We start from the raw sequence: 15,740 nt of genomic DNA on the forward strand, positions 1-15,740 counted from the left end.
GATTGTTTAACTACAAATTATACTATTGATTTCAGTAGCTAAATTCTTGATTTTGGCATAAAAATCGAGACAAACGGGAGTAATTAGCCTATTTTAAAACTTATCAAAAAGTAAATCTAAGAAGACTTTAGAATAAATTTGTATCGTGACTTAATTGTAACTCAATAACATTACTAGAGACAATGACTCAGTTTGGGTGCCACTAAAAGGGTAATGAAGCACTTACCATATAAAGAGTTGTAATATTCATGATAAGTAAAGATCCGTTGCTTATAGCTAGAGAGAAAGCTAATAACTTAGGAATTTTTGTTTCCTTCTACAAGGCTAGTAAGTTAGAAACCCAGATAACAATCTTGTTAAAATTCTACGATGGTAAAGATATTAGTGTTTTAAATGCTTGACAAAAAACAGCAGTAAAGAAAGAGTCAAATTACGCGATTTTCTGATACAGTTTCTGCATTTATAAACAGGTATACTGTTTTATTTCAGAATTCACGAGTTTTAAAATTTAAAATTTTATAACTTTTTATTGTTCTTTCTTTTATAAAATTCAATATTATTTTTATTTTATAAATTTATTCAAAATCTCCATAAATTTTATTACCATAAATATCAACTTAGTTCTTTAAAGTGTTGTATATTAAATTATAAGAAAATATAGAATTTATATTAAAAATTCTTAAAATTATATTGAAAATTTATATGTTTTGAATACGTCAGTTTTATTTTATTTACTTATACATTTTTCTATTTACAAATTCTTGAATATGTTAATAAATTTTTGAAGATTCTAACGTTGCTACGTTTAACAGTTTTTTTACGTCAAATCAAGTTTAATATAAGAATTTAGACTTAAAATATATAGCTGTTAGATATAGATATAACTTTAAAACATTAGCTGAACTACGTTATTTATCAAAATGTCTCTTCGGGAACACCCGCAAGCATTTTTATTAGAACAATATCTCCTAAATGATTTTTAAGGCCAGCTATGTTGACGTGTTTAAATCAGCCAGAAAAATTATAGAGTAAGCCAATCTATCTTACTTGCAGCCAGGCAAAGAAAAATGATCAAACGTCAATGTTCAAGGCAAAACTAAACTTTTAACTGGTTAAAAGTGAAAAATATTCTTTGCCTCTTTAAGTTTTTGATTGTAAAAAAAGTTGATAAATATGCAGAAATCTTTATTTTATTATATAAAAATCTCCATATTTACGTTAATACTATTACGTTATGATTTACATCTTTTATTTCTTTTAGTAGAGAAAGTAAATTTTGTGACCCGAAACAAACTATTTTCAAATCCTCCAATAATATTTACAGTTTTCTGGGCGAAGGAAATCAAAGATTAAAGGAATGAAATCGTAATATCTTTGTTTTTTTTATTTATTTATAAAGCTATCGAATGTGGAATAACATTAAAAATTATTGTTGGTTTTACAACTTAAAACGACTTTAAAACTGTAAGGATGAATTGTTGTAAGAAATTTATTTAGTTCTCGATGCACATAAACAATTCGACAGAGCCATTATGCCTTTGCTTTATTATAAAATTTAAACAATAAGATAATATAGAAAAAGATATCGGTGTTTGAAAATTGGTGTGCAATATTCTTTCTTTCCTTTCTCCTCGTTTGTAATTTGATACCTTCTTACCTTACCCATACGTGATAATGACTGAGAATAGAAACACAAATAACCTAGGGATTCGTAGCAGTTGAGACCGAGCCCTTTTTACCACTTTTATGGATGACAAGCTTGATGGTAATACGATAAGGATAACAACCACTTTCAACCCTCTGTCGTTAAAGTAGCTTTGCTATCTCAGAATTGACATAAACAGTGTTAAAATAAAAAAAAAATACAGTTCATTTTGTCCAGCACTTCTGTCTATTCACTGAAGATAATTCGAATATCTAAGAAATTCACCAACACTACATTGATTTCCGATCGTAGCCTCATATTAAAATAATTCCATAGTCAGCAACTTTTTGTCATTATTGTTATACTTCACAACATTCTATAAATTCTATATTACTTATTGGGATATCGTCGCAATGTTGGGTTGCAATTTGTAATCGTATTTTTAATTTAGATAAAAATTTTTAATTGGAATCGCGTAATTGCCGGTCAATACCGAAAGTTCGTATGTAGTTAATCAGGGCTTCCGGCCACTAAGATTTTCATATCCGGTGTCGATTTTCATCTACCTAAAAGAAGGGGAAATGAAGGAGAAGGATTTAAGAGAAATACAGCAGTGTAAAGCAGGTGTAACGAAGGATGAAAGAGGAGAACCAGCCTTCTCGAACTTTACATTTGATCATTGGGAGAGTAGAGGCAATATCAACATCCTCCAGTCGTCACCTCTCCCAGTCGTAAATGTCTAAATAAGGCCACGAATAGTAGTAGTGTATATAACAGTATTAATGATTAATATATTAACTATTAAATTAAATTAATAATAACTGTATTAAATAAAATAAGCAATATTTNACGTTTCGATTTTGTTAGAAGTGAAAATAAAAAAAAAATTCATGCTAGTGCCACCGGAAAATCGATGTTGTATTTGAAAGGTCTACAAGTCTAGAAAAGATAATTCTGTCATTTCTAACACGAAGAGCCACAGAAAGCTACTTAGGACCATCTCAACAAGAGACTCCTTCTCCTTATGAAGCGTAGAACATAGGATTTACATAAGCTTAAGTCTTTTTCCAACGAACGGCTCAAACAGTTACGCTTTTTTCACATTTTCCATTTATTTCTACAACCGGATTTTTATTTATTTTATTTTTTTTTCAAGAAAAAAAAATTCATTTTTGGAAATGGTCTTTATCCTATCAATTACACTTTCCTTTACCTTATATATTTTTTTCTCTTTACTCGTGTGTTTACTTTTATGAAATTTCTGAAGCTAAATAGAATTCTAAACTCGAATAGTTTTATTCTGGATCGTATCATAATTTTTCTTTACTTTATTACCTCATTTGTTGGAAGAGAATAAGAAAAGAAGAAAAAAAAAAATCTACTTTTCAAACGATCTGAATAAAATTCTGCATGATAACTACTGAGAAAATATATTTTAAGAATTGATTTATGCTGAATTTAACTCTCTAGCCACGAATCTGCACAAGTGTTTAACAAAGAAAATTTAATGCAGATGGATCCGGAGCTTTCTCCATCTTGTGTTATCATCATCCTTTCATAATTACGTTCGCTATGACGTCCAAGTTTAATATAGTGTCGTGAAGTTTTTATATACATTTTTTTTAAATAAATAAAGCTTAATTATAAACAAAATCACCTTTAAAATTGATCAAATTAAGTAAAAAATATCATTAATAAACACAGGCGGTTCTGTGTAATATACAAAAGATAATAATCGAAATATATTTTTATAATTATTGGGCGGAGAAATAGAAAGATACGCCCACGATCGCTGGCTATTCGAAGAAATTGAAATACGTCAAAAATGTTTCAAATTCACCGACCAATCGTTGTGCAGAAACAATTTCATTTTAAAATCTTTAATGTTTGATGTCTCACTTGTAATTCCGAGTACCGCCGATGTTCGTACGATGTTATTTCGCTCGTTTTATCGAGTATTTTTTAAAAATTTTTAATTAATTAAAGTATTCTATTGTATCTAAATAGAGATGTTTACGTAACTCGGAATTTATTTTAATTAACATATCGTATAATTTTTCACAAAAGAACAAACATTTGCTTACGTTTCTAAGTATTGTTAGGGATGACTTTTATGTATTAAATTTATAAGTAGACAACAGTTGCTGACAAGTCGATGGGTCATAGCAAAGAAAATCTTTCTTTCTAACAAGAAGAACAGACAATGAGATACGTTCCCCGAGGGCATAGCCATTCGTTATTTGCATATGTCGAGTAACGAAGAGAAGTGAAAATCGTTAGGAATGATACAAAAACTGCAAAAAAAATCATAACTCAAATCAAAGAAAATACCGCATATATATAGAGAGAGTGAACAAGTAAATAAATAAAGAAATAAATAATAATANATTAATTTAAAATATTTACTTATTTTAGATTTTAAAATACGAATTTATTGAAGTGAAACACACTTAAACAAATAAGTCTATATTAAGTTATGGATGGTACCTGTCTACGATGTTTCTAAAAACACATGGATGTTGGCACGTGAATGAAAACAACACCTACCAGTAGGGATAGGTACTAACATCCATTATAAAATATTATCACAGAAAATTTTTTTATTAGCTGCCTTTTTTTCTACAAATAGTTACTCCTAGTTACGGTGACTGACCCCGATAACATTCATCAATGCATATGCAAACGCCCAATAGTATATCGAGAGATAAAGGGACCTATCAAGGCGTGACTGTACTAGGGAACGGGGGGGTTACTTGTTTTTAGTTTTTGGTACCCTTCCTTGCTTCGACTGGATGCCATAAAATTTTCCAACCTGTATTTAAGGATGTGAAAATCAGCTTCAGATCACAGTTCGAATAGGTTTAGAGAGAGTAACATCTCTTCAATATGAGAAAGATTTGGGTAAGTAAACGGTGTTTGGTTTATGATCTTTTAGGGAAATCATCAGTTTACACGTTGATAAGATTAACTGTTGGGTAAAATTCGTTCAAAATTTATTATTTAATAGTAAATTCGAGTTAATAAGTAGGCAGCAATGTTTTGGTAATGTCAGTTAATTTAAATTAAGTCGAGTATATCTTGTTGAATTTTTACTAATGTTTTATTAAAATATTGTATAAATTTTTATTCATTATTATTACGATCAAATTAATAGACTTGTCTTAATGATTTTATTGGTAATAATAGAAATGCAGACAAATAGGAAGGTTAATTATAGGAGATTACTCTTGCGAAAACAATCCTTAAAACAGCAAAATAGATTGTTGCCCTCCTTAAAAACTTTTTTGGTCTTTTTATATTTTATTATACAGCTTCCTTGAGTCACGCAAGAGTAGTCAAAAATTTGTCTGAAAAGAATTATGCGAGGAAACGACTCTATGATAATTGGATATAATTAAGAATTGATTTTATTTATAATATTTGTTTAAAATCTTAATTTTCAGACACTTTCGGGAGTATGTCTCCTGGTTGCGGTTTGTTTGGCCTTGCCTGTTGCTGAAGAAAAACCTGATGATGAAGCAGCTGATCTTCTTGCATCTGGAAGTGACTTGATAGCTGCCGAATCGGGTCATCATGGACATCATGGTGGCGGAGGAGGAGGTGGTGGAGGTGGCCACTTTGATTTCCATGAAGGTCACTGGAAGAAGGGACACGGTGGACACGGTGAACACGGTGGCGGCCACAAACATTTCGAAGATGATTGGGGAGAATGGCACAAACACGGTGGACACGGTCATCAGGACAAAGGTGGTCATCATCACGATAAATTTGGCAAACATCACGAAGGTCATCATCATTCCGGCCACGATCATCATGGAGGTCACGGTCACAAAGAATGGGGCGGTCACGGACATCACGGACACAAATCTGGAGACCACCATCACAAAGATCACGGTCACAAGAAGCACGGATTTAAAAATACTTACCACAAAGAAGAACATGGAGATCACAAATCTTACCACGATAACTTCCAGGATAGCGACCATCATAAGAAACATAAGGATCATCATGAATCTTATAAATTTCATGGAGACAAGCACCACAAGCACCATCACGGTAAAGGCTACCATGATAAACATGAACACGGTGACCAATACCATAAGCACGGTGGTGGTGGACATCACCATCATGACGAAGGAGACTGGAAGAAGGGCGGACATCATCACAAAGAACACCACGACCATAAACACGGAGGTGGCCATCATCATCACGAACATCACGAACATGGAGGACACGGTCACAAACACCACGGCAGTAGTGGAGGAGGTGGCGGTGGCGGCCACGGAGGATACGGCGGACATCATGGAGGACACGGTGGACATCACGGGGGATATGGTGGACATCACGGAGGATACGGAGGACATGGTCATCACTAATTTATATCTGAGAACGTTTTAACAAATGGACTGGATTACGTGTTCTGTATTTATCGTTTGCCATGCTTTTTGCGCTACAAGTTTTATATGGAAAGAAAGAGATAGGAACATCATGTTTCGAGCTTTCTTAGGAGGATCTAGCAGGAGGACTCTGTCAGTTTTGTAAAATTGAAACCATTGTCTTTCATATTAACATTGGAAGATGTTTATAATCTGTTTTGTTCTGTATTATATATTAATAGGTTATTGTATACAATATTATGCTTTATTGAGCTTCGCTTTCTATAAAAATATGTAAGCAATACACACAGTTTTTTAATAAAACATATTTTAATAAATAATTTCAGTTTTGAATAATTTTATTTTCTATCGAGTATTTTACGGGGATGAATATTTTTCGAACTGCATCTTAATAATTTGTATTATGCCTAAAATGGCGAACTGCAAAAATCAATCTTTTGAAGTACCTTAAAGAAAAACAAACAATAAACTTTATATTTATAAAATTTCGCTTTGTTTCTCGTATTTAATAAATACCGATTTTACCGAGTCTCTATTAAATAACTTTCATTTATGTTAAAGATTTAAACATATATACTACTATACTTAATATCCTTCTTGTGAATTTCTTTGACTTCAAATAATCACTCAATTTCTCTTTAATAAATTGTTCGGACTGTGATTGACAAAGTTACAGATCCCACTTTTAATTCGTTAAATCAGGTTTTTATAGTAACGAAAAACATTTATATTTATTAGTAATGTAACTAGAATTTATATTATGAGGAATAAGAACGTGCCAATCTACATTCACTCCTGTATCACTGTGGATGTAGCCATTAGCGCTGTAGCCCACCAGTGAAGGAGTGAATAAAACCACTGAAGTACTCGGTCGTGGGTTCGCCAACAGACTTTCCACGTGGAATTTTCCGGGTTATTTTCACATTTGTAACAATAGGGACCGGTTTCACAAAGAAAGTCCTCCCGAGAAACACTCGCCCAGGTGTCGCGTTGTCGTAAACAAATAAACCAAACCATTAGCGCTGTGAATAAAGTATTAGATATTGCATATACATACGTATAAGTGGGTTTGTCACATCAAATATTCTTCTGTACTTATTTGATTTTTTAAAAATTTATTTATTTTCAAAGATGAGAGGTTCGGATACCGAGCCCCATCCTGGTTATGTTACTGGTATTTATCTTAGTTGCCGATAACTTATAAACTTTAGCACTTTTATTAAAATATTTTATTTTTATTTTTATTAAACCGAATCGACTAAAATCTAGTGACAATTAATAGAAACTTCGAATTACTCTAGCGAATGTATCATAGACATCGAATAAAAATTTACTAAAGAACGATATAAACTCTTATTCTAGTGATAATTTTTAATTTGTAAATTTAATTCTAATCATCATCTTATTTTTAAATAAATAATATAAATTAAAAATATAAATATTACTTTCTTAATTATGGATGTTCTACTTTATAACACAGGAATGTCTATGATTATCAGCGGGTTTAACGTATAAAGTTTCGTGTTTCTAAATTAAAAATATTTAAAATGATACGATAATTTATTTTCACAATTAATGCGCTAATTATTAATTTTAAAAAAATTAAAAAAAAATTTGTTCGAATTAAAATTGAAAGCGCAANTGCAGATTTCTGATTTAAATTTGCTGACATCCGATTTAATGATATCGTCTGCTTTGTAAATGGCGACGTGTAAAAGTTCATTTTTCTGTGGCCGAATTTTCAACTTTTCAAGTCAGATTTACATTATTACTTCTTGTAATAATTACAGAAAGGGAAATGTTAGACATGGTACGTATTTTATGAGTTTTTTATCTCGATATTTACTTGAAATGAATCTAAATATTTAAATCAGTGATAAGCCTAATTGTTATAGGCCTACTCATATTAATACTTAATACCGTAGAATTTTACTGCAAAATGCTACGGATCCACGCTTTTACCACTGATATAAAACATTTGGTGAATGTATGAAGTGTAATTAAGTGTTGTATGTTAGCCATTTATCTATGGTATCATACAGTTCAAACTGTATTTATAGTGACGTAATTACTGTACAGTAGACCCCCCTATAACACTGTTGATAATTCCGTGTTATATGAATTCCATGTTGTACGAGTCACTTAAATTTTACAAATACGTGTTCCGGGCTGTGAACGGCTCACATATTTGTAAAATCTAAGTGACTCGTACAACATTGAGTTCATATAACACGGAATTATCAACAGTGTTATAGGGGAATATACTGTAAATAATCTATGAAGAATAGGCTGGCTCAGTATCATGAAATCGAGTTACGTCATTATAAATACTGTTTGAACTATATGATACCATAGATAAATGTAATTAGATCTTATAAAAAAAGAAAGATGTACTATATTTTCCAGTTTTCTTGATTGGTATTTGNTATAACACTGTTGATAATTCCGTGTTATATGAATTCCATGTTGTACGAGTCACTTAAATTTTACAAATACGTGTGCCGGGCTGTGAACGGCTTTCGTATTTGTAAAATCTAAGTGACTCGTACAACATGGAGTTCATATAACACGGAATTATCAACAGTGTTATAGGGGAATCTACTTGTAAATAATCTATGAAGAATAGGCTGGCTCAGTATCATGAAATCGAGTTACGTCATTATAAATACTGTTTGAACTATATGATACCATAGATAAATGTAATTAGATCTTATAAAAAAAGAAAGATGTACTATATTTTCCAGTTTTCTTGATTGGTATTTGTATTTGTATTTCTATTCTATCTTTTTTTACTTTTCCGGCTATGATATGTACTGGTACGTAACAAGGGGAAGTGTTTGAATCGTATCAAATTCGACCCTCCTAGTTTTTTGCAAATCTCCATGATTTGAGACCGTCAGAATCCAAAAATGTCAAAAAGTAAAAAAAATATATGAATGTGTGTTGGTATCTATTTCGTTTAATATCTCGGGATGCAAATTACTAGTTGCAGTTCAAATATTTACTGTGTAGAAAGATATCTACTCTCTTTTTAGTACTTGTGAAGGCAAATACATATTTAGTACTTTGATTTACTTGTTAGTAAAGGCATGTACAGTACAGTGTATAGTTTGCGATAAAAGTACGTTGACTAGACTAAAAGTAATGACACTAATGTTCCCACATGTGCAACATAAAGCCCAGAAGTAAACTTTATTTGGAAATGAAGTCATATGTTTTAATGGGAAAACTGGAGAGATGGCGCTACTTTTCCTTGGTTTCCTGTTTGTCACTTGATGTCGTTTAATTATAAACGTAGTCTCGTTGCATGAAGTTTACGAGAAACAGTAGTTTGAAATGGAAGCATCTTTGGAATAGCGCTATACAATTAAATTTTGTGTGTGCTTGGGGAAATTGGGATCAAAAACTTGCAGCAGTTTTTCGAGATAAAATGATAGCACGGGTTTTGCTGGCAAAAAACATTCAGCGAAGGAAGGGAAAGGGTAGAAGATCGTTCACTAAAGGGAGACCTTCAGCACCGACGACAGAAATCATACTTAATATGACTGCAGTCATTATCAAGGTAGATCATAGAAAATTCAATGAATTTCCTACAAAAACGTGAAAGTAATCATTAATACACTTTTAGGTCTTATGTACAGTACTGTGATAAGTGATGTAACTGAAAGTCAGACGTCGCGTGTATGGTAAAACTTTCTGTAAACCATTATCACAGTAGAAGAAAGCATATCATTATAATTCCATCAAGAAATAACAAAACAGTGGATGGAAACATCTTTCTTCATCACCCCAAAGAAAACAAAAGCTATTAAGTCGACAGGTAAGATGGCGATAACTGTTTTGTTTGATTATGAGGGCATCGTTTATCTACATGCTACGAAACATAATAACATCGTAAACGGCCCATATTGAGCAAATGTCTTACGTAGTAGTTTTAATCTTCATTACGACGATATTGCCCGCGAAATGCAAGACGTTCTGGACAAAGATAGCATACAGAGCATCCTTTATTCTCCTAACAGCTGATATTGCTTCATGTGACTTCTGGCTTTTTCAAGAACTCGAAAAATATTTATGTATCCGTCATTTCAATAAATAATCTTTCATAGAAGGTATTTATGTAGCCTGTCTTCCACAAGTGAGTGCAACTCTGGGACAAGTGAATTGCGCGCGGAGGAAGATATTTTGAAAATCAGCATGTAAATAATGTTGATTCAAAATCAATTTGTCGTTTCTTTCTGTGTAGCGTCATTACTTTTTGATCTGTCCTCGTATAATAATAAAAATTATAGTAGGTATGCTTGAATTTGTAAAAGATCTTTGCTGCTGAAAAGTTCACTTTTTTATTTCATTACTGAAGGCAACTTTAAATTTATATCTATTTAATAATGAACTATATAAAATATTAAACGCTTATAAATTATCACGCTAGCAAATATAACGCGTATTACGTCGTTTAAATTAAAATGCAGATTTCTGATTTAAATTTGCTGACATCCGATTTAATATATCTAAAGTATATAGAAAACATATTATTATTATGCATTAATACCAAAACTTTGTTTACAAGATGAGATTTCTGTGTCTTACTGTATATTATACAATTGGGGGTCCAATATCAGAACGAGAAATTGTTAATAGGTTTGTTTTTACTTTCCCGGCTGTTATATACTGTAAGCCTATAACAGATGGAAAACGTGGCGATCGGTCAAAAATTGACCTCTGAAGAGTTACATTTTTTGACTAGGAACCCTGAAACGTGAGAAATGCAAAAAACATCGGATGTTTTTTGTTTTTTTTTGTGTTGGGGGCACGATTTTGCTCACCCACTTTGAAACTTAATAACTCCTGTGCCTCTTGTCGAAAATTTCTGAAATTTTGCAGGGAGATTTGTGTATTAGGGAAATTTATGCTATTAAATTTTGGTGGTTAAAGGTTGAGGGGTTGGAGACAGACTGGTGAGTAGAGTCGCAATTAAAGATTTCACTAATTATTTGCATTTACACTTTTTTTTTAAACATATAATACTCTATATTACTGTATATAATAAAATGTATTATACTAATATATAATAATTAGTAATGTAAAAAGTTTCTTTTAATAAAATATCGTAACAGATGGCGCCACTAAATTGATAATTTTTTTTTGCCGGAAAAGTTACTCCACTCGTTGCTGGATTTTTATACGCAGTGAATCATTTCTTTGCATTCACGTTTACAAATTTATCACTTAATTTATATAATACTGTATATACATAAATTAAGTGATTGTATAAGTGCGATCGTCATCTGTTTTGATTACATTCTTAAAATGTATTTACTTTTGTTTTTTAAACCTCAACCTTTTTAAATTCTGAGAATATAATGTATTATTTCAATTTTTACCCTTGTAATGCAAATAATAAAACTTAAAAATTTTTTGATTTTTAAATAATAAGACCGTGTAAATCGCATTTCTGTTTTGCGATTTTATACGTTATATAATAAATTCTGTAACAATTATATTATACGAGGTCAGTTTGATAATTATATTATAACATTTTTAAATATTTAAAATCATGGGTTTATTTATTTGTAATAAAACTGCGTAGTTCGTGTACAAATATAGGAAAGGTTAATTAGATCGTAACTTCAATATTGTAGTTTGATTATATTACTCCACTTCGTCTTGATAGCTTTGATGATTTTATGAAAATAATAAGGGAAATTTAGTGAAGTTTAATTGAATGATGTTAATTATAATAATGGTAATTAATTATTATTAAGATTTGTTTAAAAACAAATTATTCTGCTGAATTTTAAAAATTACTTATTAGAGTATGTTTGTTTATAAATTCAAGTTTTAATTACGTTTAATGTGTACCGTGCGTTTACAAACGTATGGTACACATTAAATTAAATGTAAAATTTTCGCTTGTAATAAATTAAAATAAGTAAGAAATATAAATATTTATCAAATTAAATTTATTGGAAAGCACTTCAATATTTTATTATTAGGAAAATATTAATTTTTGTTTAATGATCTGACTTATCAATGTTTGGTATTTTATGATTAAGAGTTATAATTGTTAAGAAAAAATCATAAAACTGAAGTTTCAGATATGTCTGATATACAAGGATGATTAAGTTTACGAGTTATATTTTAAGATGAAACCAAGATTATGACGGACAAGCATGATTAATGGAGAAAGTCAACAAAAACAATTTTTTTTTTCCTTTATATTTCTTTGAAGAGTTTTAGTTTTCTCATTATAACATGTTTTTTGATTTTGTATTTTTCTTTTCAAATTTTTATTGATTTCAATAATTATTATTTTAAATTATACATAAGCATATTTAATAATGTAATAATAATTCTCGAAAATAGTACCGTATGCAGTTTTAAAGTTTTATATTCAATTTTAGTAGCTTTATATTTTCATTTATGTTAAAAATATTTTATAACGTGAGAATTAATCAACAGTGTAAATTATTGCATGGTTAATAAAAATAAATTTTCAGAAAAATTTCATCAAGAAAAGTATCTCTATAAAAGTATTTATTTAACCGAATAGATATACAATTGGAAGATGTTTCAAGCGATAATTAAGCAGTTTTTATGATGAAATGAATATTAAGTGACTAGTAAACATAAAGCTTTTTAAAATAATAAGTAAAATTTTTTTAAATATTAATTTTTATCAAATGATTCTTGACTTGCTTTTCCTGCCCTTTTATAAATTAAAGATTATCTGGAATCAATTTTAAGTCCCTAACCTTCGTTTTAAAATAAATTTTAATGATGATGATGATGTTTATCCTTGTGGCCATGTTTTTCATAATGTTTTTCGCCATGTCCACCGTGTTCGTGCTCTTCGTGGTCGTTATGATGTCCCTTATGACCATGATCATGGCTTTCATGATGATGGTGACCTCCTTTCTTGTGTTTGTGTCCATGATCATGATGATGGTGTCCTTTAACATGATCGTGATGATGATGGCCGTGTTCTTTATCGTGGTGATGTTCTTCTCCATGATGATGATCGTGATGCTTAGCTCCGTGATGCTTATGGTGGTGATGATCTTCATGATGATTATCATGATGGTCGCCCTCATGATGATTATCATGGTAGGAGTCATGATCTCCTTGCTCTTCTTTGTGATACACTTTATGAAATCCGTGATTTTTATGCCCACGGTCGTGATGATGATGCTTTCCGTGTTTATGGTGGTGATGGCCATGTCCGTGGTGTTCTTCATGGTGCTCCTCACCATCATGATCGTGATCATGGTGATGATGACCTTTATGATGTTTACCATGTTCATCATCGTGATGATGGCCTTCATCGTGCTCGTGGTGATCGTGATGTTTTCCCCAATCACCATGTTCACCGTCATGATGCTTATGTCCTTCATCGTGTTTTTCGTGTTCACTATGATGTTTTTTCCAACTATGATCCTCATGCTCATATTTTTCACCATGAGAAGAATCATGGTGATCGTGATCGTGATGCGAAGCTGCCGCTACTAAATCATTAGCTGCCTTTTCTTTTCCTACAACCTCGACGTTAACAATTTCTTCATCATCTTTTAGTAATGGCTGACTATTACATAAAGCAGCAGCAACTAAAACTAATCCAATTCGACTCTAAAAAATAAAATAACCAATTTAATAATCATGTAAAATATTGTAAATCAGAATAAAATTAAACTTACCCAGATTTTAGTAGGCAAAAGCATCATGCTATACAGATGCCCTGACTACTCAATAGATAAATCCTATTTTTTACAATTTACTAATCCGTCGATATTTTATTATAACTGCTAAGTGTAAGAGGAAAGAGTCACTTTAAATACTCGACATCATCTAAACGGTTCGCCAAATGTGTCATCCTGTCATAGGCTCGGACATGCCCCAATATCCAGGACAGAAGCAGATTCATGAAGTAAAACAAATCATAATACACGTTTTTTTACATTGTTGATAAGTTCAAAGTGTGAGAAATTGTACATTGAATAGTTCTATTTTCAATGGAAAGTGAAAGGGAATTTAATTTACTCACGCTATTTTAGTGAGTTTTGGAGATGTGTATAATCATTATACATTCAAAAATGAGTAAATTTGTCAGAATATAAAATGATAACATAGTATTTAAAATTTTGAAAATAAGTGTATTGATTATTCACACCTAAAAAGTATATTGTATTTTGTACAGAAAAGATAGATTTTAAAACTAACTAAATTAATAAGTACGAAATAAAAATGCTAAAAATTGTAATAAAATAATATTCGAAATAAATGTAAATAATACACAAAAAACATTGTGTTTAAGAAGGCAGAACAAGCAAGCTTATTATTTTTCATGTAATGATGCATATCTTTATGGATAGGGAAATTTTATTAGTTATTAATAACAGTTAAAACTTTTTTTCAAAAGATAAGTACTTAATGCTCGTTGATTTCCTTTAAGTAATGCAATTAATTTATATATATGTATGTATATATATATATATAACACTTAACGAACTTTTAAATATTTATATCATAACTGAAGTTTAATTTTACTTCTTAAAATAGATGTGCTAATACTTTATTGAATAATAACATTAAAATTTATTTAGAAAGAAATATAATTTTGTCAGTTATAATTTCATATTTTTAATTTATTGTAGTAGGATTTTTCATAATTAATTTAGCTAAATGTTTCGAAAATTGCCATTAGAAGTTTGATATGAATTTTTAAAATATCAGGATCCGAAATGATAAGAAAATTTTACATTAGCGTATCTATACTAATACTAATACTTTATACTAATAATATAGGTTCATAAAGTTTAAGATTTATATTTTTACTTAAATAAAAATATAAATCTTAATATAGTGTGTTTATATTTAAATATCTTTTTTGTATTGTTTTTCTGTATTTGTATCTTGTGTTTATAAATGTAGAAAATCGAACGAATACATTGTACCAGAATGTAGTTCAAAATTACTCATGCAAATATGCGAGGAAGTGTTGATAAAATCAAGTTGAAAAAAATCATTTGATGATACAATTCTATACTCATAAAAAATTATAGAATATATCATCAGAAAGTTATTAGGTTACTTATCATTAGAAACAATAATTATGAAGAAAATAAATATAGAATTTTCCTTGTTTTCTTATGACACAATGTACTGTAGTTTCTTTTACACACGATTTCATTAAATTTCTTCTTGTGAATTAATAAGTACAAATGAAATATATTTCTTTCCATTTCTTGATTATGAAAATATGTAAATAATTTCAAAAAATTAGATAACTTTTCTTCTTTAAGTTTTATTGTACAACATAAAACACTGTTTGAATTTTTCCGAAAATGTGAATGATTACAATTATAAAAGGACACAAAAATTATAATTTAAAATGAGATTTTATTAACAAGCAGCTAGATTAATAACCAACAATAATATAATATAAAACAATTATAAAAGAGTATAAGATATCCTTTGATGTGTAGATGGTTATTATGTTATAAATTAGCTCAGTGACCTTTTTAATGCTAATTTAAAACGCGTTATCCATCACCCCATAAAGCTCATTTAATTATATATAAAATAAAGTCGTTGCTAACTTTACCTTATGTACAGTTATTCTCTTCGTAACACTTCTTAGGTAGTGATTTAAATGTCCATATAAGAAATTCGTATAAAACATTTGAATAAGTGTTTGTGTG

At 30.1% G+C, this 15,740-nt stretch overlaps 2 protein-coding genes across 2 annotated transcripts; one reads left to right on the plus strand and one right to left on the minus strand.

Moving 5' to 3' along the window:
• Positions 1–2,226: 2,226 nt before the first annotated feature.
• On the plus strand, positions 2,227–6,153 carry LOC111632886 (histidine-rich glycoprotein-like). The gene is made up of 2 exons (XM_023377411.1): positions 2,227–2,376; positions 5,089–6,153. Exons 1-2 carry the CDS (start codon positions 2,227–2,229, stop codon positions 6,019–6,021), a joined length of 1,083 nt encoding a protein of 360 aa, XP_023233179.1. The 3' UTR covers positions 6,022–6,153.
• A 6,663-nt stretch (positions 6,154–12,816) lies between these two features.
• On the minus strand, positions 12,817–13,957 carry LOC111632887 (histidine-rich glycoprotein-like). The gene is made up of 2 exons (XM_023377412.1): positions 13,737–13,957; positions 12,817–13,668 (listed from the first exon to the last, which is right to left on the minus strand). Exons 1-2 carry the CDS (start codon positions 13,761–13,763, stop codon positions 12,817–12,819), a joined length of 879 nt encoding a protein of 292 aa, XP_023233180.1. The 5' UTR covers positions 13,764–13,957.
• Positions 13,958–15,740: the final 1,783 nt, after the last annotated feature.

The sequence above is a fragment of the Centruroides sculpturatus genome, unplaced genomic scaffold (assembly GCF_000671375.1).
Source record: "Centruroides sculpturatus isolate CEXI.00-Female unplaced genomic scaffold, Cexi_2.0 scaffold808, whole genome shotgun sequence".
Classification (NCBI taxonomy): domain Eukaryota; kingdom Metazoa; phylum Arthropoda; class Arachnida; order Scorpiones; family Buthidae; genus Centruroides; species Centruroides sculpturatus.

Bases quoted from the DNA above. Each gene is read 5' to 3' on its own strand.
- LOC111632887 (XM_023377412.1), bottom strand. From the start codon at position 13,763: ATGATGCTTTTGCCTACTAAAATCTGG. The intron at 13,669-13,736 runs GTAAGTTTAATT...TTTATTTTTTAG, and splicing joins TTTTGCCTACTAAAATCTGG to AGTCGAATTGGATTAGTTTT.
- LOC111632886 (XM_023377411.1), top strand. From the start codon at position 2,227: ATGAAGGAGAAGGATTTAAGAGAAATACAGCAGTGTAAAGCAGGTGTA. The intron at 2,377-5,088 runs GTAAATGTCTAA...CTTAATTTTCAG, and splicing joins AGTCGTCACCTCTCCCAGTC to ACACTTTCGGGAGTATGTCT.